At 38.0% G+C, this 27,607-nt stretch overlaps 2 protein-coding genes across 2 annotated transcripts; both read right to left on the bottom strand.

Annotated features, from left to right (window-relative positions):
• Window positions 1-1,177: 1,177 nt before the first annotated feature.
• On the bottom strand, window positions 1,178-20,650 carry fam219b (family with sequence similarity 219 member B). Its single transcript, XM_088333975.1, has 6 exons — window positions 20,345-20,650; window positions 17,611-17,719; window positions 10,666-10,759; window positions 10,525-10,602; window positions 10,390-10,441; window positions 1,178-7,770 (listed from the first exon to the last, which is right to left on the bottom strand). Exons 1-6 carry the CDS (start codon window positions 20,408-20,410, stop codon window positions 7,621-7,623), a joined length of 549 nt encoding a protein of 182 aa, XP_088190101.1. The 5' UTR covers window positions 20,411-20,650; the 3' UTR covers window positions 1,178-7,620.
• Window positions 20,651-22,736: 2,086 nt separating this feature from the next.
• Window positions 22,737-27,263, bottom strand: LOC148367157 (cytochrome c oxidase subunit 5A, mitochondrial-like). The gene is made up of 5 exons (XM_088333208.1): window positions 27,096-27,263; window positions 24,678-24,794; window positions 24,436-24,557; window positions 22,929-23,049; window positions 22,737-22,858 (listed from the first exon to the last, which is right to left on the bottom strand). Exons 1-4 carry the CDS (start codon window positions 27,169-27,171, stop codon window positions 22,936-22,938), a joined length of 429 nt encoding a protein of 142 aa, XP_088189334.1. The 5' UTR covers window positions 27,172-27,263; the 3' UTR covers window positions 22,737-22,858; window positions 22,929-22,935.
• Window positions 27,264-27,607: the final 344 nt, after the last annotated feature.

Raw genomic sequence — 27,607 nt, forward strand, 5'->3', positions numbered from 1 at the left:
AATTGTGTATTTTAACGGAACCATTTTACTTATGTATTAATGGCATTGTCTTAAACTCATAGTATTTAGGGTAAGGGTTTGGTTTTCACTTATTACCCACCCAAAATTGAAATAAAATCCCACCCCAAATAAACTCAAAACATTAGTAGTGTGGTCAATGTACTAAAAATACAGGGGCGGTTCAGATTCTGCTTGGTTTATGTAATTCATTCTAAATGATTTCTTTCATTTTTGAAGGGACGATTTCATTTTTAATAATGAAGGTATGTATTCATTTTAATATATATAATATTTGAATATAGATACAAAATTATACGAAACATAAAGTCCATTGCCAGACAAAAAGCCTTTGAGCTTTTAAAATGTCCAAACATTGAGGATGTAACGTCAAGTTTATTTTTCATTAAAAATATGAAAGGAACAAGTAACCCAAAGCGTATTGTTTGTTGTGATACTCAAAATTTCAGAACAAAGTCGTTTTCCCCTGTGATTTTATCGAGTATCAGTATTGTCACACGCAACACAATGCTAAGGTCCGGCTCATTACTGAAAAGAGTGATGACACTTTTCACCCAAAAACAACGGGGAATAGATGATGAAGGTGCTGTATCGGAGTCAGACCAGGAGGCTTTTCCAGCTGCTGGTACCCAGGGAAACTAGTAATATATGTCCCTACCCCTCACTAAATACGGCCCGAAGAGAAATGAGCGCAGCCAGGATGTACCTGCCCAAGACACACAACAGGAAGTGGTGCCTCCACGTCTCTGGCATTTAACGGATCCGTGACTGGAACCCTGATATCTGTTCGCACTAATTTCCATCTTATGTTTTTTCTTTTGAATCTTTAATTACACGTTTGTTCTGGAGTGCCACGTCTAATCTCGTTGTAGGTAATGTACAGCACAATGTCATCAATGACAATGAAGATGGTTGGTTGGATCCCTTAACCACTAGAGTCGTAGACTAGGGGCACCATTTCCTGGAGTGCGTCATGGGCAATTACAGACTGGTGGCACCCATCCCTCTCCAGGCCAACATATTTTTCTACCCGGTCAGATACAGTACTGTATTTCCATTCTATTCTATAAATCATGAATGCATCATTATCTCAGAAGGCAGTGCAGCGCATCGTGGCTCTTTACTGCACCCTGGAGGGAAGAAAAGCAATCACACAAGCCAGAATGGATCTTTTATTTAATCATGTTGACAAATAAAACAGAGCAGTTAAAATAGAAACAGAGACAAAAATTATAAAATGTCGAATGTAGTGCAGTTGCATAGCGTAAGTCGACTTTTGCTACAACCAGTGATTTTAAACCAAGGCAAGACAAAAGGAGGTACAGGTACTAAGTATTTTTTCAAATACAAATCCTGCCAAAAAACTCCCATTTATATCCGTCCATGCTTTCGATGTATACCAGGGGTCACCAACGGAGGGGCACCAGGGACGGCCCTATTTAGAGCTGAATAGCCCGTGAACAGGTTCTGAAAATGCCTCACCAGTGATGGGTCACTGTGATTTTCTAGGAAGTTTGATTACTAACTGGTAAAAGAAACCATTGACATAATCAGTGTCTTTAAATACATGAACAATTATTTCATTTTTTATAATTACCCTCTAGCATTAGTCTAAATTATTTGGTGCCCCTATACAAGGCGGAATTTTCGCGATTGACTGAAATCTACTTATTTTTTCGTGTATAACGTGCATTGAAAAAAACAGGTTTGGGTGTGCGTTAAACACAATAATTTACGTCATCCATTACCGTATTTGTGCAATGATTGGATTGCATAATATTAGAAGCAACTAGAATCAAACCCGGGTCGCAGAGATAAGAGCGCATAAGCACTAGATCACTTTTGATATAGATAACATAAAAAAGGAATTTGATTTGATTTCATCATTCTATTTCTATTCACGGTACCAGAGGCAAATGTTAGAGAATGGAGTAAACAGTCTTCCTGAAAGATATAAACTCAAAAAAAGCACAAGGGGAACAAGTCTCTGGCGTATCTAATGATGAATAGTACATAGAAGAATATTAAAGAATACAGTATATTGTAAATTTTATGTTGGTATTGTGTTCAGAGTTTATAAGGTCAATAAATTATTTTAATCATGGTCACACATATTCAAATATTGTCACTTATAATGCTTAGTTTGAGATGAGGAAAAGTAAAACAAAATGTTATAAATAATTTATAAAATAATTAGGCTGGGGGGCCTTATACACGAATAAATACGGTACTTCTAATAATTATACAATGGTAACAACATAGTAATAACATTTGGTAAGTTGTTTATAAACCGGTAGCCCTTCTTGCTAATCAGTGACAAAAAAGTAACTCTCAACTCCAAAAGGGTTGGTGACCCTGAAATGTAAACATCACATCAATTACTAATATCTCCAATTTTTTTGCGAGATAACTTAATAAAAAAACTCAAGTAAAACTGAGTTCTACTGACAAGTAAATGCAATAAAACTTGTGTACCACCTTTTGTCCCGCCTCCTATAATGACCCTATCCGAGAGTGCTTATCCTCAACAAAAAACGATTAGATATCAGAAAACCATTTTATGGTGGTTTCCAATGCCATTTCCCACAATTATTGTCTGAGTACTTTGTTTTCTTGAGAACACCGCAACTCAAGTAAAATAAATGTGTGCGCTAAAGCCACTAAATATCAAGAAAACAATTTCTATGCCGCAAATGCCAGTACATAAAAAGCAAAGCGCTCGTCCTTTCTGCCATGCAAACACAATAAACATTTCCAACTTGAGCAAACATAGTTTTGTAACATGTTGTGGGGTGCAAAAATATGTGACTTAAACCTGATGCTCCCATATTCAAAGTTATAAATACAAAATAAATAACTTTACTACTCTAACGCCAATGCAATAAATGCTCCTGACGTATCATTGCTTCTCAATCAACCAGAAAGCCCTTTGGTTTACTGCCCTACACTAATTATATATATATATATATTATATTCCAAACTGAAAACATTTATACTTTATTCATTTATGTTCAAATATAACCTTTAGCGCTACATTCCAGTGCCCACCCTGGCATTTGGTATTTCATTTATTGTTCATGAGTGTTAGCATTTCAGCAAACAATTAAGACAAAGGTGTTTTAGGGCCAAACAGAAAAGAAAAATGACCGATTTTGTCGGAATAATTCTAATGATACTTTTAAGGGACTGACAAATGAAACCGCTTATCCTCAGTAGGGTCTCTGAGGTGCTGGAGCCCATTTCAGCTATCTTCGGGCAGTGGGCAGGGGAAACCCTCAACTGGTTGCCAGCCAGTCGCAGGGCACACAGAGAAATAGAATTCACTCGCTCATTCACACCTAGGGACAATTTGGACTCGGCCAATTAACCTGACATGCATGTTTTTGGAATGTGGGGGTGCCGGGCAGAGGGAGAACATGCAAACTCGATACAGGGAGGCTGCTGTAGCTGGACTTGAACCCTGAACCTCCGCACCAATTTAATGGATCAAATGTTGAATTTCTTCCTGCACTCAAAAAACAAGCATATTTTTGGCCGAAAACTAGCACAGTCTTCCTCTACTACTAAATAATGTAGTCTTTTACATTGACAAAATATTAACATTGTCATTTTCTGTGTTGAAAACTAAAATTTGAAAAAAATAACTTAACCACATCTTATACTGCAGTGCAACTGAAATTATATATTTCACCTAATTTTTGGGCGTTACAAAAAAATCCTACACTATAGCAATTTATCGTCTGGAAAACATAGTAAAAACAATGCAAAGAAAAAAGGTTTTGAATAGTATTGAAACAATGCTAACTGACCAAATAAATTTTAGTCTGACAAAAAATGTGGTCCATTGCAAAAGAAAAAGAAAATCTACAAGAAATAATATTTTAGGAATTGAGATGTTATGTTATCGGAGCAGATTTGTAAAATGAGTTTGTATTTGTATAGATTCTCTAGGACACAAACTGGACACATTCCTAACGTTTTCCAATGAATATAGATAAGTTACGTGTTTTTCTTTCCTCATCAGGCTTATATAAGGTTTGAATTTTTTGCAGCTCAATACATTTTTGGGGGGGATCTAATATACTTTTTCAATATTTTGAGTTGCAAGCCCCTGCATATTGAAATAAAATGCAGTTTTCCTTAATGTCCATATGCTTGCGACAAAGTATCATGTAAAGTAAAAACGTGGTGTCCTGAAGTCAAAAGATTATTTCTAAAATTACAAATTGACAGTAGTTTTTTGTTTTTTGTAAAAAACGAATAAACAAGTACAATACTTGTATTTTCTAAATAAATGCTTGAGCCTGTAAATTGACTTTGTTGGGTTCAATGTATAATAGAGTATTCAATAAATGACACTGAATCCCTAATGCCCCCAAAAAGCAGGTAAGTTAGTTGCCTTGCCTGGCCTACGCTGCTATCGGTATGTATTCTATTCTATTTTATGTGAATGGTTAAGTGTGAAGCACATTGTAAAGCACTTTGGGAGGTCTTCATTGACTTGAAAAGCGCTATATAAATGGAGACCATTATCATTATCATCCCTTAACAACTAGGATGGTAGGGGCACCATTTCCTGTGGTGTGACTTGGACACGTACAGCCTGGTGGCACCCAACCCTCTCCAGGCCAACAAATGTCTGGTTTCAAACCAGGGAGATTTTGCATCTTAGGCGATTGTGCTTTAACTAAATAGAGCCGCAGTGCTACACAAATAGTTTTAAATGTTTACAGAATTTTAGTTCTCTTACATGTGTTTGAGATTATAATGTTGGGCAAATGCAATTGTGGTATTACATGAATTCAGTTTTAAGCATTAAGAGAACTGTCATAGTGTTGAAACATTTAATTCCTAATGTAACGATGATAAAGATGATATACCATATTTGTAAAAACAACAACAACACGGTCCAAAATAAAATTGGAATGTTAAGCAAGAGTCGGAACGTTGCGAGAATAGACTCCCAATATTTAAAGATAAAATCCTTATTTTCCAGGAGAACACATTAAAAAAACAAAACGTTGGTAATATCACTAAGTAAGATGAGGAATCATGTTGTAATCTTGTGACAATGAATTCATAACTATGTAAAACCATAATAGGGATGAAAAAATAATGTACTAAAGTTACAAGAACATTACGGCAATAAAGTGACAGCTGTGACATTATTAGAACATTGAGAATAACGATGCACTTGTAATGCTATCATAAAGTGAGGTTGGAATGTTCCAAGAACAAAGTTGTCCCATTTGAGCAACTACGTCTGAATGTTATGGGAACAATTATGCAACGTTAGTTGCATCACTAGCATAGCTACCTTAGTTCAGTAATTTTGTAAAGAGTTGTAACGTGAAACAAAAAGTCTAAATCCCAAAATCTTAAATTGTAACAACAATCCTACTTTTTGAGTTATTGTAATTTCCTCCCTTTTCCAATGTCGCCCTAATACTCCTTTGGTTAACAAATGTGTTATACAAACAGTACCAATGCCTCGCTATTTTACGGTTGGATTTTCTCAATTACTCGGTTCCATGGATAAATACGTATGTCATTGCACAAAAAGACGCTGTTTCCGCATTTTACCTTTGACATAAAATAAAGATGATTTCATCTATGACACTCACTAAAATCCAAGTAATGTTTACATGGCTTGCTTGCCAGGAGCATGGACTTACACTACATATGACGTATACTAGGGTGGTCCTTATTTTTTGACTTTTAAAATTTCATGCTCTGACCCCTTGAATATGTTCCAATATATACAAAACGTAATTAGGCAAAGTTTCATCAAAATCAAAGGATATTTAGAGGTCGCTCAAGGCCTCTGAAATTTTGGTATGAAAAATAAGGATTTTTCGCACATTATATCAGACCTAGTGTACAAAGTTACTTGTAACTTTTCTTGTGTTACAATTATAAGCAATGGACTGAAATTGGATGTTCTAAAACGCCGTACACATAGGGTTAAGATTTCCGTTTTTTCTCGAAAATTGCCAAAATTTTACCATTTTGGGAAATTTCAAAGTCGTTGAGCTACCTCTAAATATTATCCAAATTGTTCAAAATTGCACACAGTGTGTTTTTATCGGTATAAGAACATATGCGGGGGGTCAGAGCCCAATATTTAAAAAAAAAAAAAAAATTCGACCCCCATTAAGGACCACCCTAACGTATACAACTGTGGCATGTGTGAAGTAAGGCAGAAAATAAAATGGAAATATCCTGAAGGTATCAATTGATAAACAAAAGGCTTTTTTAGCTAGCTCGCCAGAGTTTGTGTGTATCATTCGTCACTGTTGAACAATTCCACTGTGCTTTATAGCATCTAAATGTCCGGATGACAGATTTATTGTGTTACATGTCGTACTTTTAAGTTATATACGCTATAGTTTAAATATATCTTATCGTTTCTTCTTCGTGGGAATTCACCCAATACGGGTGGCAATGGGGCAGATTAACCGAAAGAAATGCAGGGAATACTGTATTGATATTGTAACAAAGCACACACAGCACACAAATGACGAGACATGGTAGGTATTACTTTTTTTTAAGTAATTCTAATTTTGTTCCCAGTGTGGCCCTTATACTCCTTTAAAAACCGAATGTGTTTTACGTTAACAGTACAGTACTTCCTGGCGCATTCTGGCATTGGGCAGAAACCTTGCATCTTCGAAACGATCACGTTTAAGCAATCCCAAATATATAACGCTATATATTAAAAAAAGAAAAACCTTTGACTTTGTATCTTATTCAAGATTGTTGAATAATTTTTAGGGATAATTTCCTGACATGGTGACACCATCGAATATTTGCTAAGGTTTTGACTTAATTGCTTAACTGAAAAGAATACGAGTGTCAAACATACTGTATAATCTCGACTTGATATGACATTTGAATAAACTAAGCTGATAAATACAGGACTGTCTCAGATATTAGAATACCATGATAAACCTCTTTTTATTTTCTGTAATGCAATTTAAAAAAAGGTCCTACATTCTGGATTCATCAGAAATCAACTGGAATATTGCAATCCTTCTGTTAATGTAATATTATTGGTTAATATTTTTGGCGAAAACATATTAGCATGAAAACGTATACTACCAGTAAGCAATAATAAGCTGGAAGCTATAAAAAGCAATATTAAAATAACAAAAGGTTTGCAATCGTTTAGCTGTATTTGCAATGAATACAGAATGTATGAGCTTCAGTTATTTAAAAGTAAATGTGCATTAGGGAAATTTATTATCCCAATACTCAAATTCTCTGAGACAGTCCTGTACAGAAACAGGTGACCTATTTATGTAACAGCAGTTGAGTAATCTTACAATTGCAGATAAAACATGAAGACGACACACCAGTCATTCTTATTTGAAGTGCTAGCAACGTTAGACATATACAAAACAAAATAGAAAAATAGGTTGAGCTTTGGAGTCACAGTGGATAAGGCTTGTTATTTCTTTTTTTTTCTGTCCATCTGTGCAGGGTCGGGACTCCGAAGACACCGAGCTTTAGGCTCCAAAGCAGGAAACGGAAGAAGGCAGTGAACGCCAAATTCCGACAACTGCGACAAACCTGCGTTGGTGTCCACGGAGCGGGAGTCTTTCACTGCGTGCAACAGGACGGAGTCTCAAAGCAGCAGCAGAAAGAGGAACCCATGGCTTTAGGCGGGATCAGGTCCAAGTCTTCGTCGTCGGGGATCTCGTCCAGCCGGTAACCGTCTTGGAGCAGCTGTCTGCTCAAGTCTGGATGAATCTGGAAGGTGCACAGTAAGATTGTTTCACAGTGCCGTTTTTCAATTTTAGAGGTTGGAGGTAGGCAAAACGAAATTTGTGTTTTGAGCTGTTAATGCTAGAATTGGTCAGTTCTGTAAAATGTAAGATTAAGTAAAACTATGGAAGGACAACAACCACAGTCATGTATAGCAATAGTCAGCAACCTTTTCTGTAACAAAGACCGGTGTTCTGAAATCACTTCCTACCTCTCAAGACATCTTCCCGATGCCCTGTGTACATGCACACAACACTGATAGCAATTTGTGTCTGTGAAATCGGTGAGTACTTACGATTTTCGTTTTTATAGGGTGCAATTTGACTCTTTCAGTGTTTTCTGACGTCATTTTTAAGCCTGGCCTGTTTTAATGTGGTAGCATTCTAGCATGGTGTTTGTTAACTACAGTACCACGCAGTGAATGTATGAATGCCAATCCTCATTTTACATCATCAGTAAAAGTTCTGTTTGCAATTATTCTGAGTTTTAATATTGCTGGTTTTAGTTGGTTATCAAGTAAACAAAATAGTTGCTGTCAAGTCAGCCTACGGTAGGACACCCCAAGAGGGTAGAACGTTTCGGAAAAACACTGGTTTAATTTCTGACTATAGTCTCCCGGCATGGCCCAATAATAACCTTAATCTGAATAACAATAACAATAATTACAATAAGACCAAATCCACTGTGTAAACCAAAAAAATCAACCCCAATTCACTACATGTTTTTTGTTGTTTTTATTCCTTTTTCCCAATTAATCATTATCATAATTATTTTAGAAGTTCTATCTATCTATCTATCTATCTATCTATCTATCTACCCTGGTCATATGCCTCGAGAGGGGTGACCGACAGCAAGACAAACACATACAAAAACAAAAAAAATTAAAAAAGGGAAAAAGAAGCAAAAACACACACAAAGATTCTTGGACCACGGCCAACCCAAATGCCCAAACATCCAAACAAGTTAAGCACATCGGCACACAAGTTGGTCATGCTTTCGTCCCTCCAGATGAAACGGGACACAAGAAAGCGGCCATGCCACTCAGGTCAGGGTGACAAAACACACTCTTTAGTTTAACAGCAGGGCCCGACAGCTTTCGCTGGTTTACCCCTGCCGCATCATACAGGTGTCCTGCCCATCCCTTAGAACGTGTCCAAACATCCCACTATCCTTTCACAACACCTATCAACTCATTCCTATCACCAACAAGAGCTCTAGCTGCCACTATATTTAGACCTCTTTCCTGCAGTGCACCCATAACACCATCCATCCACGTCAATCGCGGCCTTCCTCTTGGTCTCCTTCCATTTACTTCTGCTCCATAGATCTTCTTCAACATTCGCTCCGCATCCATCCTCTCCATGTGTACAAACCAACCGAGTACACTCTTATCCACACGCTTGCTCAGTTACACTACTACTCCAGTTCTGTCTCTCACAATTTCATTTCTCAATCCATCCAATCTAGTCACTGATAACATACTGATCAGACACTTCATCTCAAAAACATTTAATTTCCTTTTCAAATCTGCGTTCAGGCTCCAAGTCTCTGCACCATACAACAAAGTCGGCACAATCAGACTCTCATACAGTCCCCTCTTAACATCCATACTTATACTCTTGTTGCTCATTACTTTCCTCAGAGCACCCAAAACCTTGCTTCCATGATTCACTATGTGCAATACATCGCACTCCATTCCACCAACTGCAGCCACATCACAATCCAAGTACGTAAAGCTTTCAACTTCTTCCAGCACCTGTCCATGCAACCTTATTTCTAACGCCATGCCCACTGCATGATGTGAACCCTTCATCACCTTACTCTTCCTAACATTCACACATAACTTACGCCTATCAAACACGCTTAAAAACTCCATTACCAACCTTCTCAATTGTTCCTCACAATCAGCCACAAGGGCTGTGTCATCTGCAAACAACAACTGCCTAACCTGCCACACTGTTCCACTGTTATCGATCATCTCTGCACCTCTGCCAAATACTCTTGCATTCACCTCTCTCACCACACCATCCATGTACACATTAAAAAGCCATGGTGACATCACACACTCCTGTCTCACACCAGTCAAACCAGGGAACCACTCACTTGTCTCACTCCCTACTCTCACACATGCTCTGCTGTTCACATAAAAACTCTTCAATGCTTCCAACAACTTTCCACCCACTCCATACGGTACAATAACCTGCCACAACGCCTCTCTATCAACTCAGTCATCCACCTTTTCCAAGTCCATGAAAGCCAAACAAAATTCCTTACTTTTTGCAAAATATTTTTCATACACCTGTTGTACTGCAAACACCTGATCCACACATTCTCTTCCTTTCCTGAAACCACTCTGCTCCTCCATCACCACCTCATCCGTTCTTCCTCTCACTCTCTTAATCAAGACTCTTCCATAGTTTTATTTTATTTTAGAAGTTCTACAAAATAAAAAAGTGTGTCAGAACCCGGTATCCATGGCAGTTGGAATTTAATATGAAAAACAACAAAACAATAGACAGAAAAAAAACAGTTGTATTTCCAACCGCCCTTAGGAAAAAAGGAAATTATGAGTGGGAAGTATGTACGGTTGTTGGAGTGACTCACCTCGGCCGAGGAGTAGCCTGAGGAGCACTGCTCAAAATCAATCTCTTCGTCACTACAACACGTACAAACACTTTAGTCATTGCATTGTTCCTAAATCAGTATTCAAATAAAGATAAATATTTGTGTTTTCTTTACCTGTCCGAGTCCAGTGCAATCAAAGTTTCCTCTGCATGTTGACTCAAAGCAGCATAGCCCTTGTTGAATTTGACTTTTCTATAAAATTTGAAATGAAAATGAGATTCTTTGCTAGCCTTGAAGCTAAGCCTCTTTTGTTACCTTTTGGTTCCTTGTCTCGGCTGATGCGTGACTGGAGGACCAGATGAAAGAGCCTTCTTCTTCAGAGCTTTCCTGGCTTGCTCCCTGTGTTTTTCTATCATATTATTAGTGGTTAGCAAGTAGGTAACGTAAATTCCGGTCTACAGAGTGCACCTGATTAAAAGCCGCATGCAAAAATTTAAGAAAGAAACTTCAGTATGTCTTAGTAGAGGATTTTAAGCCACAGGTTTGAAAAGCATTGAAAATGACGGCAAGACACACCGAATTATAAAGGCAGACCTCCGCAAAAAATAGCCTTTTGTCATATATTTTTCTTACATATGGCGCACCGGATTATAAAGGCACATGGAATTGAGACTACAGTCAGAACTACCTTGTTTATCCATGCATGGATGTAGGACCTTTTAAACAATTAGGGCATATGATAGTCCAATGACTAAACAGTCTTTAAATGCCACTGATTAAAATCACAAAACATTCTTTGCAACAAGAATCAGACAGCAGTTGAAGTCGGCCTGATGCTTCCAATGAGCATTTTGTGGTCGTGCGCCACTACTGGGCTCCTTGGGTTCCAAGGCAGAGGTCATCCATATATAAAGCTTTGTAGTATTTGTCCTGATTTGGGCTAATATGTTTTCGATTTGTATACAGCAATGGTTCCGAAACTTTTGCAGGCTGGCGCCCCCTTGGATGCCCAGTGAATTCCTTATCATAAGATTTCACTTATTAACTTGCATAAATGAAAGGTGTTACCTCAAATCGATAATGCAGTTTTGGGGTTGGACACTATTAGACATTTTTAGCTAGAGTCACAGCATTGGTTATTTCTTTGTGCCTTTGCGAACTTTTTTCGTACAGCGTCGCAAATGCTGCTTTGATGGAGGTTTGTTTACCTCTCAGTCCATTTGTAGATGCACCTACTTCCTCTTTTATTTGTAATCCATTTTGACGTGCCGTGTATTTCAATATGTGAATATTTTTAAGGTGCTGGTGCAAATGACTTGTGTTTCCTCTGGACCTAGCGACTACGCGAAAGCAAATTCCTCAGAAGGCGTTTTCTTCTGTTCCACGTCCGCTTCGTCAAAACCAAAACAAGTGATGAACCGACCTTCATCGGTGCAAGCTTCGTTTTCTTCTCGTTTGTTGACTCGGGGACTATGTTTACGGAGTCCGCCATGACACTCAATGAGGTCACACGGTGGGTGTGGCATAGTGTGGTGCTTGCCACACCGCGTTTATTGGCTTGTGCTATTATTAATAGTTGCCTCAGATTGGTCGGCGCTTTTAAAACTCGAACAGTAACAATTGTGGTTGGCCAAAACTCCATCACTCACTACAAAACCTTGAAAAATCCGCAGTGGTTTACGGTTTCACAACCGAACTATGTCACATCGCAATGTCGATTCGATTTCGGTTAGTCGTGCAGCCCTAACGTGTTGTGTACGAATCGTCAAACATTCACACTTCTGACTTCAGGCTGCCGTCTCCCTACCGACCCCTTCTCACTCCTCTGTTTAGACCCCGAAGAATTGATATTTTTATTGTTCACTGTATTGTTTTGCATTTTCATGGATTCTGTGTTGTGGTTTGGCTTAAATTATGTTGAGAGTGCAAAAAGCTACAATTGCGTTGTAGTTTACATTTTTGTCGATCCATAAATATTTTAATTTATATTTTATGTGTTTTTCAAGGATCTCGCATTTCACCTTGAAATTAATCAAAATAAACACAAATGATTTGACATTGGGGTTATGGCTAAAAAAAGATGAAACGCAAACGCCTTGACACAAACAAAGCGCTTTTAGTATGTCACAAAATCAAAAGACAAAACGATGTTGCTATGGAGTTTGGATTTCAAACAAAAATCTGAAGGCAGGGGATCCGTTAACCTTTAAAAAAGATAAAAGTGCTTTTTAGTATTCAATTGCTTACTTTATTTGTTGTTGCACTGAAAGGTAAATATGTTTTTACTGTATATTTTGTTGTGTTTTTTAGGGATTCTCTTTTGCTTGACTTTAAAGTTACTTGGTAGAAACAACTTGAACGTTTGAATTAAGTAGGGATGGATTCAACATGGCGGCGCGCATGGATGCTGCGGCTAGTTGCTCTCCAGCTTATCTTCTATTTATTTATTGCCGTTCTCTTGTCTTTTTTGCTTTCATTTTTGGACACATGTGTGGCCAAAAATACTTACAGTAGGGACGAACTTATTCGGTTGGGTGGGCGTCTAAATTTCGACTTTTCTGGCACTTTTTACACCGCCTATGATATACCGAGCGAACTTCTAAGAGATCCGGCATCCTTGTGGACAACTATTCCCCCTAATAAACGACGACAACGGCGCAGTTAAGACAGAAAACAGAAGCGTGGTTTCCGTGCGGGTAGATGTGTGAAGCGTGCGAAGTCTAAGGAGCAAGAAGGACGCGAGGATGTGACTAATTCCACCATTCATTCCTCGCCGGACAACCGACGCTTTACACACAACGCTCACGAACGGCCCCAACGGCAACATCTTTTGACGATCTCTACAAAGACTACAAAGACTTTAGCTAAGTCAAATGATTCAGCAAAGCTAAAATTTGGTCTTTTAAATATTAGATCGCTTGCTCCTAAAGCTTTACTTGTTGATAACATTATTCATGATTATAAACTTAACTGTATAGGTCTTTGTGAAACTTGGTAATGCCCGGATGAGTATTTAGCGCTAAATTATGCTTCACCCCCTGACTACGCGAGTAGCCATGTAGCACGCACGTTGAAAAAGGGTGGCGGTGTCGCGCTCATTTCTGAAAAATCGCTCAAATTGAATCCTCGTACCTTTAATAATTACAAGGCGTTTGAGGCTCTTGTGATGCGGTCCTCTCTATTGTCAATTTATGAAATAACTATCTATCGCGCACCTGGGCCATACACAACTTTCTTAGACGAATTTGCTGAACTTTTGTCTGAACTAGTAACCTATGCAGACAAAATTATAATTATGGGGGACTTTAACATTCATATGAACTCCCCACTCAGTTCACTTACTATTGCGTTTAGGTCTCTAATTGATGCATTTGGTTTTAATCAACTGGTTGATTTGCCAACCCATAAAGATGGAAACACGCTAGACTTGATTCTGACTCGAGGAGTTTTAACCTCAAACATTATGGTGTTACCGTGTACTACCGTTATCTCGGATCATTATTTAGTTACATTTGAGATGCTAGCTAAATGTAGTGTTAAAAAAGCTGAAGGATTTAGCGGACGCAATATAAGCACTGGCACAGTTTCTGAGCTCTTTGAACTCCTTCCTGGAGCAGTTGCGTCCTTTCCTTCATACAATGGCTCGATTGACTCACTCATGAATGAGTTCAATACTACCGTGACTAGTGTCCTGGATTCAATGGCACCCATAAAGCTAAAATCACGTCCTAAAAGACGCACGCCTTGGTTTACTGATGAAACTAGAACCCTTAAACAAGAATGCAGGATATTGGAAAGAAAATGGCGCGCTACCAAGCTTGAGGTTTTCCATCAAACCTGGTGTGACAGCTTGTTAAAGTATAAAGCGGCCCTTGCCTCTGCAAAATCGGCCTACCTTTCGAAGGTGATTGCGTTTCAAAAGAACAATCCCATAGTCTTTTTTGACAGTGTAGCATCGCTTACAAGGCAACAGACTATCGCAGATAGTTCGACGCACTCTGCTCATGACTTAATGGTCTTCTTTACTAAGAAGATTCAATGCACACAGGAAGAAATTGCTAAAGACATTATTAATACCACACATATTAAAGGGCTGAAATCTACAGATGCACGACAGGGTGGCTGTCCAGGGAAATTGTCCTGTTTTACTGAACTGTCACTTGATGATCTCAAACAGGTGGTGAATGCGGCCAAACCGACAACTTGCCAGTTCGACCCGCTCCCAGGTTTACTTATTAAAAGTCTTTTTGGCGTCCTTGGACCTTCAGTTCTAAATATTATAAACATATCACTCTCCTCAGGTGTAGTTCCAGCAGCTTTTAAGTCCGCCGTTATTAAACCCACACTGAAACAACCCAACCTTGATCCAGAAATCTTAAGTAATTATAGACCTGTGTCAAACCTACCTTTCCTTTCTAAAGTACTTGAAAAAGTAGTGGCACAGCAGCTGAATGATTTTATATCCGAGAATAACCTTTTTGAATCCATGCAATCAGGATCCAGGGCTAACCACTCTACTGAGACAGCTCTGATCAAGGTAACAAATGATCTCCTACTGGCAATGGATTCTGGCGCTTCATCACTTTTGCTGCTGCTGGATCTTAGTGCTGCTTTTGACACAGTGCACCACAATTTCCTACTAGAACGGTTGGAAAAATGGATTGGTCTCTCAGGAACCGTCCTCTCGTGGTTCAGATCCTACCTCTCAGATAGGACGCACCGTGTTAAATATGGTGAAATGACATCTGAGCCCTTTAATGTTACCTGTGGTGTTCCGCAGGGTTCAGTGCTTGGCCCCCTTCTTTTCAGCATTTACATGCTTCCATTAGGTGATATTATTCGCAAGTACAATATCAGCTTCCACTGCTACGCAGACGACACTCAACTATATCTTCCGATGGAGGAATCTCCCACACTAAACTGTGGAAATTTGGAGGCCTGCCTCATTGAGATAAAAGAGTGGATGTCACTCAATTTCTTGCGTCTTAACTCTGAAAAGACCCAAATGTTAGTCATTGGTCCATCTAAATGCCGTGACTTATTCTCAAAAACTGCTGTGAACATTGACAAATGTCACATCACATAGAGTGACTCAGTTAAAAATTTAGGTTCATATTTGACCCTGATCTATCCTTTGAAATGCATATAAATAAAATTACTAGAACCGCTTTCTTCCATCTTCGTAACATTGCTAAAATCCGTTCAATACTGTCTCAGTCGGATGCGGAAATTATAATTCATGCGTTTGTTACCTCCCGTCTCGATTACTGTAATGCACTACTCTCTGGTCTCCCGAAGTCTAGAATCAAGTCTCTTCAGCTGGTACAAAATGCCGCAGCGAGGCTTTTAACTAGGACAAAAAAGTACGATCACATAACACCGATTTTGGCTAACCTGCATTGGCTCCCAGTTAGCCTTAGATGTGATTTCAAAGTTCTCTTAGTATTATACAAAATCATACATGGACTTGCTCCTTCTTATCTTTCAGATCTGATTTGCCCCTATGTCCCGGTCCGAAGCCTACGATCTGAGAGTGCCGGTCTTCTGGTGATCCCAAGAGCAAAGAAGTGTTCTGCTGGTTCGAGAGCGTTCTCCATCCGGGCACCGGTGCTGTGGAATGCTCTTCCCCCTGAGATCCGATCTGCAACCTCAGTGGAAATGTTTAAATCTAAGCTTAAAACTCACTTCTACTCCATAGCATATGAATAACCTACTCTTCTCGTCGGCTGAAAAATAGTCTGTGTAATATAGTGTAATAATCTGTGAAGCCCTTTGAGACTCTTCGTGATTTAGGGCTATACAAATAAAAATGACTTGACTTGACTAAAGGTTCACTGTAGATTGGTACTTTAATACAGAAAATAATGCATCTTTTCAAATGAATTACTAATTAATTTGGTGCATAATACTTTACAATTATTGAGAATATATCACTCAAAAAAAAAAAAAAAAAATCTGAGGAGCTCCTCTCAGTGAGCTCAGCCGAAAGAGCTGGTTCTCAAAAAGAGTCGGAATTTCCATGACTAGTCCGATGCACCCGTCCTCTTGGATGCGACCTGTAGAGGGCAGTGCCCCTTCACATGACAACGCCATATCGTGCACTTGGCGTCGTTTTCAGATGGCGGATGGGTTTTTCTTTAACCACTAAGCACCATTTCTGGTGGTGTGTCTTGGGCATGTACAGCCTGCAGCGAAAATGGTAAATGTACTGCATTTATATAGCGCTTGCCAATTTACTGAACACCTCCCAAAGCGCTGTACAATGTGCGTCACACTTAACTATTCACACACACACACAATTATAGCGGCGTCAGCCATTCAACACTATTACCTCCTTTGCGCGGGCATTAGGGGTTCAGTGTCTTGCCCAAAGATATTATCTCAGAGGAGCCGAGAATTGAACAGATTTGTCCGTTTTTTATTTGATGAGTGGTCTATCGAGTCTGACTGCCAGGAAACATGGCAATTCAAGCACCTCAACCAAAATTCAAGCCTCTCCTGACTTTGAAAACACAACATTAAAATGAAAGCATATTCACAAATCTCAAGCACCCGTATGAACCCTTTAACATGTCTATGTACGTATAAGAGCCTGTTTATTATTTTGTTGAAATAATTCCTTTATAAGCACGGCAGCGCAGTGGTTAGAATTCCTATATTCTGTTTCTGTCTTTTGCAATGTTATAATCACACAGCCGTGTCGTTTTAACCAAAAAAACAAGACAAAACAAAAAAACCTGCGAATGAGGGTGCGCCACGTCAAATGTGAGCCTTACAACAACAGCAGGGCAACCATACTGTGGAAATAGTGCCCGATTGTAACACAGACCAGGAAGTCTTCTTTTTGTGTTGTCATTGGTGACCACTGTACTGGATCAAATTGCATTTGCTTGTTATCATTCCTGGAGGATTAAATGAAACTTCAGTGACCTGACATTGACAAGACTAATACAGAAAAAGAAATTTTGCGTTTTTGATGGATAACTTCCACTGCTGTTGATTCCGGATGTAATTGAGGACTTGATTTGTGGGTGAAAACGTTAAAATATCATTGAATTGAGTACTGTTAAACCTCCTGTTTTACTCCTGTTATGTATCATGTGAATAATATGAAAAAAAGCTGCATCATATTTAAAGCAGCAGTGTTTCAAAAGTGGCAAAAAAGTAGCAGCTCAATTAGAGCTATATAAATATGCTTGCTTCTACGATTTTATTTCTAAATGTTATAATTTTATGTCAAATCTCATTTTCAGTACTCACGAAGTTTGAGGTGAATGGCTGGCATTCTGGACATGATGTAAGGTCCCCTCTTCTCCGTCGGCCTGATGCCCCCATCGAGGATTTTGGGTCTTGCGCCACTACTGGGCCCCTTGGGTTCCAAAATGTGCAGAAGTCATTCATATATAATGCACATTTTTATTGAACGTTTTTGCAGTATTTGTCCTGAATTGGGTGACAGTTCAGATGCAGGTTGACAAGTTAATAGTCGATCTTTGGGCATCACCACAAGTATGCACTCACCAATATACCAATAAGTAATTTGTTGGAGAGGAGTGCTGTTTACACAGTAGGTGTTAAGGTACTTGTTGTGTATAAATATATTTATATGTACTTTTAATGTTGGTATCACCCCGATAAATAGGGATGGGTTAGTACCAAAGCTGGGTATCAAGATTGCACCAGTATAATATTTTCTAAAGCCCCACTGTGACACCAGTCACTGAAATATTTCATGCCACAATAACCTCTCGGGATTCAAGATATAATGACCATTTCAAAATATACTCATCACAGAAACATCACGATCAGTCTGAAATAAGATACCTCAAAACTATAAAGCCGGCGTAACTCACCAAAAACGTGCTGTAGTATTCCACTCATGAATACAGTTTGAAATGGGAATCATATCTTGAGTTTCCAATAATGCGTGGCATGACGTGTTTCAGTGACTGGTGACATCGTGAAGACAAGTCTTTTTTTCTCAACGTATTTAAATTAGATCATCAAGTAAATGAAGGAGTGAAGTCAAGCTTCTTCCATCTAAGGTAGTAAGCAAAAGTGAGAGGGAATAGAGCCTTTTCTGTTGCTTCTCACAAAATTTGAAACAATTTTCCCTTTCACATCAGACAGGCCCCCTCAGTGTCCATCTTTAAAACTAGTCTTAAAATCCATTCGTATTCCTTGGATTTAGACTAGCAAGTGAGTATCTTATTTTAATATCATCATATTTTTTAAATACTTTTAAAGTGTTTTCATTTTGTCTATGTAATTTTTTATTCTTCTGCAAACTATATTTTGATTGTCTACAACACTGTCTTTTGCTGTGGCTGTTTAAAGAGCTTTACGGAGACATCTTAAACTATTTATTTGTCAAAGAACTAAATGATGAACGTTGATCTCATTTGATTTTACTTCTTCTCACTCAGCCACTGACAAACTGGTTGTATGCTTTGAGGCTTTTATAGGATTAAATACAAGTTTGGTCGCTTTATTAGGTAGTGTGCGAATTTCGGGTATGAAATTGCAGGTAAAACTCTGGAATAAGATGAAAAATTGTTGTTTTATTCATACAATTTCTCTTCCTCACCCCGTCAAACCTTTTAATATTCGCAGCTTGATTTTAAGTTGCATTGTCTTCTATTTTCACTTGAAACCAATATGGTGTCCACCTAAAGTCCCGTGACACTCAGAAGTCTCTATAATCAGGATTTTGTAATTAAAGCCCCAATGTGTAATATTTGACCAGTAGTAGGTACCGAGTTGTCTGGTGAGCGCGAGGGCCATGACCACAGAGTACAGTGTGGCGGCACAATGCTGGCAAATCATGCGAGCGACCTAAGAGGAGGATTCCACTGTGTGACAGGAATACAATTTTCTTGACCTATGATTATTTTTAAGGGATTACCATTGGAATGATAGTTCATGTATTTTCACCAGTTATAATCAATGTTTTGTTTTTACTGAATAAAAGTTTTTGTACAGGGGGAACTAAATATTAAACACAGTCCCTTTAGAGAATGGTAACCTGATATGACACTGCTATATATATGGGCAGCACGGCGACGCAGTGGTTAGCGCATGTGCGGCAGAGTTCTGAGGTCATGAGATCGAACCTCCTGTGTGGAGTTTGCATGTTCTCCCTGTGCTTGCGTGGGTTTCCTCCGGGCCCTCCGGTTTCTTTCCATGTTCCAAAAACATATATGTATATATATATATATATATATATATATATATATATATATATATACATGTGTATGGGCAGCACGGCGGCGCAGTGATCAGCGTGTGTGCGGCACAGTTCCAAGGTCTTGGGAACCTCCTGTGTGGGTTCAAATCTAGCAACCGGACTTCCTGTGCAGAGTTTGTATGTTCTCACCGTGCTTGCGTGGGTTTCCTCCGGGCACTCCGGTTTCCTCCCACATTCCAAAGACATACATTTCAGGTGGATTGGCTGGTCCAAATTGTCCTTAGATGTGAATGAGCAAGAGAGTTGTCTGTCCCTGTGTGCCCTGCGATTGGCTGGCAACCAGTTCTGGGTGTCCCCTGCCCACTGCCCGATGATTGCTGGGATGGGCTCCAGCACCCCCGCGACCCTACTGAGGATAAGCGGTGCAGTTAATGAGATGAGCTTTTATATATATATATATATATATATATATATATAAGGAAAAATATGATATTGGGGAGTATTTAAAACGTATTTATCGGTCATTTTATGAAAAGTGAAAGAAATGTAATTATTAATGGATTTTGTTAGAAAGCAATAATGACAACTCAAGATGTGATTCAGGTGATAAATTTATCGAACTTCTCTCAAAATAAGTATACAATGATATTATTATTATGGGGGGCGGGGCGCGATCAAAGTGCATTACAATCTATTCAGTTGTTTTATATAGTCAACAAAAAAATAAGTATGCTAGCTCTCCATGTTTACTAGCGAGGTTTTTTTCCCCATAGCCTGACTAGCTTCCGTTAGCCACTTAAGGTTTACCGTCGAAGTTGGTGGCGCTTCGAGCAAGTTGTCCTTTTCGGGCTCCTCAGAGATATCGTTCATCATCACAGCGACGGTTGTCACAACGTATACCGTCCCAGAACGCCCATGACCGGGCGCTTTTCGTTGGCAGCCCCCAACCGGGAGAGGAAACACACGGTCAGGCTAGTGTGCTAATGCTAGGGTTTACATTTGGGATCACTTCTGGTTTAGGTTTCAAAATAAAGTTGAAAATACAGGGGTTAGTTTGAAATTCGCTTTACTGCACTTTAATTTATTTATTTATCAATCGGGACAACATCAAATATTATTATCACTAGTAGTAGAATACGTAATTATCATTATTGTTATTGTTGTGATTTGTCATGAAACACCTCGTGACTCCAGTTAAGGCAATTAAAATAACTATTTGAAATGATAACACTAACCGTTGAGAAAAAGTTTTTTTCTTTATTGTCGTTTAATAAAAACGTAGATAACTTTCAGCGAAACAAGATCATACGTGGAAATCTAGGATAAACATTAAATAAAATATTTAACTAGTGTTGCTTGGCCACGATAGGAAACCAAGTGGAAAAAACAGCGTTTTTAAAAAGGGTAGACACATTTGCGTTTGTTGGAGTTTATTCACTCTAAATAACAAAGTGTGTGTTTTTTTTTAAATTATTTAAATCTTTTGTTTGTACAGGTGGCATCCAACTTACGACCTACTAGTCTTTCGTCCACCCGAAATTGCGACCACCAAATGCTCATACTTTCCAGGGGGTTCTCGTTTAATTTAATGCATGGCACTGCAGCGCGTAGAAATCCGAAATGTATGACAATTTTGGCAACCTGCTGACACAGCAATCTACCATCACTCTTCGTAAGTGGGTACTGTCAATGCAGCAGATAACGCCATTATACAAACGGTACACCATTGTTTGATTTTCATAAATCAATATCGTGTCAAAGTTTTTCTCTATCTCTTATAATCTTATAGCCATGTCTATCAAATGATAATGTATTTTTTGTTTTACTGATTATTAACTTCGTAACATATGTATAACAACTGATTTGGGCCCACGTCACCAGATGCCCATCAATCCAGCGGATGATCTTTGGGATTAAGAGATCGTAGGTTTGATTCCTGGCTTCTCCGTGTTATATGTCGAAGTGTCCTTTGGCAAAACACTGAACCCCTAATGCCCCCAATAAGCAGGTCGGCGCCTTGCATGGCCGCTATTGGTGTGTGTGTGTAAATGGGTAAGTGTGAAGCACATTGTAAAGCGCTTTGGGAGGTCATTGACTTGATAAGCGCTATATAAATGCAGACCATTTAGTCTGACACCGCAGTGCGTGGCAGCCTAACAACATGTAAATTTTTTCTTTCAAACATCTTGCTGCAAACTATCCACCACTCAATCAGTACAGTAATTAGGTAGTGTCAGCAGCAGATGGCGCAATTGTAATACATAACAGTTAGTCAGATCAGAGCCCATTCCTAAATAGGATCGAACCTGACTAACATTAACATTGAATGTTATTGTTTTCAATCTAATTTTATGTTTCAGGTTGTAAATATATGTAGCAATGTCTTTGAAGCAAATAATAAAAATACACAAATTCAAATTATATGCAATTAGTTTTAGCGAGATTTTTTTAAAAGTGATGATAAAATTTTAACTGACATATAATTGTGAATGTGCTATACACGTTAAAATATAGGCTAAAAAAAAAAAAATAACAGTGGAGAAGAGAAATTACTATAAAATTCGGATTATGTGATAACGTGATTAAGGGCTATACAAAAAAATGCGACTTGACTCGATCATCAGCCTGAAACAGGATATCTGAAAACAATTACGCCGGCGTAACTCACCATTCCGTTCCCTGGCATCTTCAACCTCTTTGAATGTCCGAGAAAATGGCTTTGTTACATCAAGGACAATCTATAGAATCCAACCGTTTAAAGTACAAAACCCATGTCAATGCGAACATTCTTAAACATTTCTGCTTTGTTGGACATTGCTTCTTGTAATCCGTCCATTTTGCCACATTATTTCTGTTTACCAATTAACAGATTTGTAAAAATATTATTAATATGGTAGTTAGCCCTCCCCTTTCGATTGACACCTTTTCCATGGATGAGGGTCTGTTCATGCTAGTTTTATTCATGCACAGAGCGCAAACTTACAAAAAACTTGCATCTTCCTCAACACATGTACGTATTCCAAATGTCTGACTCTTACTTTTGCTGCCCCTGGCGGCCACTAGAAAAAATGCAAAAATTAGCCGCATCATTGCATTAACCGCAGGGTTGAAAACTTAGGGGAAAAGTCACGACTTATAGTCAGAATTTTTCGGTAATTAAAATGACCTGTTCTTTTTTCCCCCCAAAAAATCCAGTCAGTTTATACAGCATTTGTTTAATCGGTCCACAATTTTTTTACAAGATAGGACAAGTATAAGGACTAATCAACAGTATACACATTTTTGACCGGAACATTGAGGAAAGTGAATCTCTCCAAGCACCTGAAAAAAATCAAATGAATATTGACCAATGCTCCGTTTATAAATTCGACAAGAACTAGAATTGAATTACCAGAAGGTCAAATTTTGTCAATGCCGAGCTCCTCTGGCGTTGAGATGCCAAGTTCCGCCAGAGTGGGTTTCAGCTCCTGGATCAAGTATGGATAGATGTCTTTATGAGGGCCAGCTTTGTCCTGAAAAACAAAATCAAACATCCAAATGTTTTGTTCCTATAAATTTGCAGAATAAAACGCTTAATTACACTGTACAAATAATAGCAGTGATTTGTTTAGAAAAAATTACATCAGAGTAAGGATGGCAGAAGCATGTTATGATTATTTTCAGATCAAAATTACAATCTACATAAAAAAGTGGGGGGTAACACTAGCACATTTCAGGTCATTTTCATAGGAAGTTTTACTATAATGGTGACATTTTAGGGAATTACTCTACTTTCTGGCCATGTCTTTGTGCAATATTTTTAAAATCAGAATATGAATGGTTCAACATTAAGCATTGACGCAAAGACATTAGCATTAGCAATTAACAGCCGTGTCCACAATGTAAACCTGGCATTAGATGCTTAAGTATTTAGCATTAACTACTAAAGTGATGCTAGCCGCTACGGAAAAGCTAGCCACCAAAGCAATAATATTTGCTGAAGCACGTAGTGGCTATGTTAACGAAAATACAGTATGTCACAAAAGTGAGTACATTGCTCACATTTTTGCAGGCATTTCATTATCATTTTAGGTAGAACAACATCGAAGAAACATTGCTTAGACACAATGAAAGGTAGTCTGTCTAAAGATTAAATAGCGGTGTATTCCCCCAGCACAAGCACTTTTTCGTTTTTTATTCGTTAAAAAAGTTTAAAATATCCAAAAAAGTGTGTTCCAATTCATGATTGTGTCCTACTTATTGTTGATGCTTCACAAGAAAATACAGTTTTATATCTCTATGTTTGAAGTCTGAAACGTAGAAAAAGGTCACAAAGTTCAAGGGGGCCAAATAGTTTTGCAAGCCAATGTAGGCACAGGAGTGCAGTGATCATTTCTGCAGGGATTGAAGAGGTAGGGGTCAGTCTGTAAGTACTCAGACCATATGCTGCACACTTCATCAAATTGGTCTGTATGGCTGTTATCCCAGAAAGAAACCTCTATTTACTTTTGAAAGGGAATTATGGAGTGAACAAACTAAATACAACAAATATCGTCAAACGTTGCAGGAACGCTTTTAGGCGGATTAATATTATCTGTTGGCATTATCATATGTTTTAGGATAAATATTTTACACGGTTGGATTCACTGGAATGTCATGAATGTAACGAGACCATGTTTGTGAAGATTGTTTCATGACTGGAATACGAAGTGAATTTTTTGGTGAGTTATGCCAGCTTTATAGTTTTCGGGTGTTTGTTATATTGCTCATCACTATAAATAAAGATAATTTTGGTATTTTATTAGTGAAGTGTGGGGTCAAATCTCAATGGAATTTCAGTGAATATGCATCACCAGTATCTATAGTTCTGACACGACAAGTTTAATTTCAAAACACAAAATGAAAAGTTGAAAACGTACTTTGGCAGCCTCTAGGATGCGAATGGCACTAGCCAGGTCATTGAGTCTCCGGCAGGCCCTGAGAGCTGAATCCAGGATCTTGGGCTCAGGTACCAGGTCATAACCGATCAAGGTGTTCATGCCTTCAGGAAAAGAAATACATATTTTGGACACTTGGTGGGTATTTGGTCGAACTTCAAACTTGCCACATGAACTGTATTAAAGAAAACTTTTTTGTTCCTACATCCAATAACAATAACAACCTTTCTTGAGCTCCCAAGCATCAATGTCGGGCTTGTTGAAGTAGGTGACCCAGCGGGCATCAAACTCCTCGTCCGTCTCTGCTTTGGCGTGTGAGTAACATCTGGAAGCTAAAGGAGCTGGAAAATATAGCATGCCGGAGTTTTTTTAGAATGAGAAAACATTGATGCTTGTATTTATTAGTTTTGATTTTAAATTGATGGTCAGCAGATGCAATTTTTTTCAGCAGATGCTCATTTTTAAAAAATCTGTTTCTGTCACCGCAACACATAGCAGTCAAGCAACACCTTTCACAATTTTAGCAGCTAGCAGGCACAGCAATCTATTGGTCGCTAACTATGTGTTTAGCGACATATATTACATTTGCTATATTTTTTCAAACATTTACAGAAAAAAGGGGATGGGCTGTGCAGTGTGCTACAATCGTTTTGTTAAGTCAAGTCATGTTTATTTGTATAGCCCTTACTCACAAATAGTCTCAAAGGGCTCCACAGACCACAGATTATTGCAAACCAGAGACTATTATTACCCTAGCTACCTCAACATGAGGAAAATGAAGAATCGTTACACCAAAAGTTAATAAAACCTCATTTTGACTTTAAATGTATATTTATCTATAAAGATATTTAATCATAGGAATATGTATTAAACATAAGTAGTACTTACTAAATACTATTTTGTTCATTTTTAATGTTAAGGGAAGTCAATATTAAATTGCTGGTAATCTGGTTAATATAGTGCTTTTGTTTATTAATTCTATTCAGTTTACAAGCATATTTATTAGTAAAAGTAGTAGACTTGAAACAATAGAAACTGCCACAATGTTAACTTAAATTAGATAATATGGTCACATACAAATACATTTACCAGGATAAAAACTGTAATCATGCAAACAACAGTAGCCTGCTATATATGGAAGCCCAAAAGTGCCCCAATTCATTGAAAAAAAAAAAAAACAACTTTGAAAAAAGAAAGCTAAATAACAGGCAAATGTGAAATATATCTAGTTGGTTGGCGTCACTATTATGAGGTAGAATATAATTTTCATTCTTAATTGTCAGTGATTACAACGTAGTATACATTGTTTACAATGAGATTAGATGTGGCACTCTTAGGTATCCATCCATTCATCTATTATCTGTACCGCTTATCCTCAGTTGGGTCGCGGGGGTGTTGGAGCCCATCCCAGCTAACTTCAGGCAGTGGGCAACAACCTGAACTGGTTGCCAGCCAGTCGCAGGGCCACTCTTAGGTAGATGTAAAAAACGACTTGAAGATAAAAAGGAATATTAGCATATATAAGTAATGTTTACTCTAATATTCAGTGGTTGGCTAAATTGTATGTACAAGAAATAGTGCTATGACATTTGCAGCAAAATTGTGAGAGAATAAAATATAACTATTCACGTGCTTTAGCAAATATTAATAAAATATAACTATTTTATTCTCTACATAGTCATGATATTGCGCAAGATTATTTATAGATGAATGAGGCAGTAGTAAAATAGTTGTATTCATCAGGTTATAAACTATACAGTATGCATGTACAGTATTGAAAAAAAAAAACGTTTGCTGTTACATGTTATTGCACTACTTTTCTTTGCACCATTATTACGTAAGAAATTGCACTCACAACCTAAGCCAGTCCTTGCCTATTTACCCTGATATTCTTAGATATTCTTTTATCTTGTTTTCCTCTTTTCGGTTTTTATAGCGTGCTAATTATCCGGAGTGCCAGGTCTAATCTTGTTGCAAACAATGCTCACGATGGTATTATCAATAGAAAAAAAGACTATTTCATTCCATTTTATGTACGTATATAGTATTCACTAGAATGTAATAATAAAAGAAAAGTCACAGGGAATGATTTCATATTTTAAGTTCAAGCTTGTTTATCCCATAAAGTCTTATCATTGCAGTACCATTAAATAAATTCAATTTCAAATGTCGTTTTTATTCATTTTGCTCCTAGCGGGCTTCCATAGCTACCAAATCTTAGCATAGGCTCTATGTCAAAACTCCGATAGAAGTTAATAAAATAAACCACATCGAAATCTAAATTTTAAAGATAATGACAAGCCAAAATATCAAAATAGATATATTTTTATTCATTTTTCGTATTAGGTTTCTGACTGCGGCTCATGACTATCTTCAACCAGGTTGAAGTCGGGTCAACACAAGGTCGTGACACTTAAATTAAACGGTTAATGTAAGCAAGTTTTCTCCCTAATTAAGTTTTCAAAACTTATTAAGAATAACATTTATTATTCTCTATGAATTTCATTAATTATAAAATATATTTCAATGTGACCCTTTGCTAGCGTTCAGGTCCACTTGCTAGAAGACGAGCTAGTCACCCCCACACAGGCAATTAATTGTTTTAATTTTTAATTTAAATGATGCGAAGGAGACCCTCCTACCTGTGTAACCGGGCCGGGAATGGGTCACCAAGGTCCGGGCGCCTGTGGCCGAGAGCCGGAGGACGGCACAGAACATAGTAAAGAGGCGGATGCTAACTGCTAAATGTGAGTGTGGCGGTATTGGTGACGCGAAAGGACTCTGTTCGCCGGAAGAACACGAAGAAGTATCACGTGATCGACGGAAATAGCCGAACTTGGTCTTACTGCTGGTCGAATGAATCGCGTTGAAAATATTCTACCACTAGGGAGCCATCTTCATGTGGAAATTAATTGAAATACATTCTTAAAAAAGTAATACTGCACTATATGCCTTTTAAAAATGCATTTTGAAAGACCACCCGTTTGTATAGAAGAATGTGCATTCATATTTAATCAATTTATTCTTGTTTAAAGATGATGTTGCTGCTAATGTGATTGCACTATTTATATGTATCTGTACATACAATTTAAACGTAGATACAAAAATATACGAAATGCAAAGTAATTTACGGGACAAAGGGCCTTTAATTTAA

This window comes from Urocampus carinirostris, chromosome 4 (assembly GCF_059441175.1).
Source record: "Urocampus carinirostris isolate Australia breed hairy pipefish chromosome 4, RoL_Ucar_1.0, whole genome shotgun sequence".
NCBI classification, from domain to species: Eukaryota; Metazoa; Chordata; class Actinopteri; order Syngnathiformes; family Syngnathidae; genus Urocampus; species Urocampus carinirostris.

What these genes read in the sequence shown, in the direction of transcription:
- LOC148367157 (XM_088333208.1), bottom strand. Translation starts at nt 27,171, where the DNA reads ATGTTCTGTGCCGTCCTCCGGCTCTCGGCCACAGGCGCCCGGACCTTG. An exon ending in TTCCCGGCCCGGTTACACAG is followed by an intron (nt 24,795 to 27,095) that starts GTAGGAGGGTCT and finishes TATATTTTCCAG; the next exon opens with CTCCTTTAGCTTCCAGATGT. An exon ending in TGCTTGGGAGCTCAAGAAAG is followed by an intron (nt 24,558 to 24,677) that starts GTTGTTATTGTT and finishes CTTTTCCTGAAG; the next exon opens with GCATGAACACCTTGATCGGT.
- fam219b (XM_088333975.1), bottom strand. Translation starts at nt 20,410, where the DNA reads ATGATGAACGATATCTCTGAGGAGCCCGAAAAGGACAACTTGCTCGAA. An exon ending in AGCCATTCACCTCAAACTTC is followed by an intron (nt 10,760 to 17,610) that starts GTGAGTACTGAA and finishes ATAATATGATAG; the next exon opens with AAAAACACAGGGAGCAAGCC. An exon ending in CCGAGACAAGGAACCAAAAG is followed by an intron (nt 10,603 to 10,665) that starts GTAACAAAAGAG and finishes CAAATTTTATAG; the next exon opens with AAAAGTCAAATTCAACAAGG.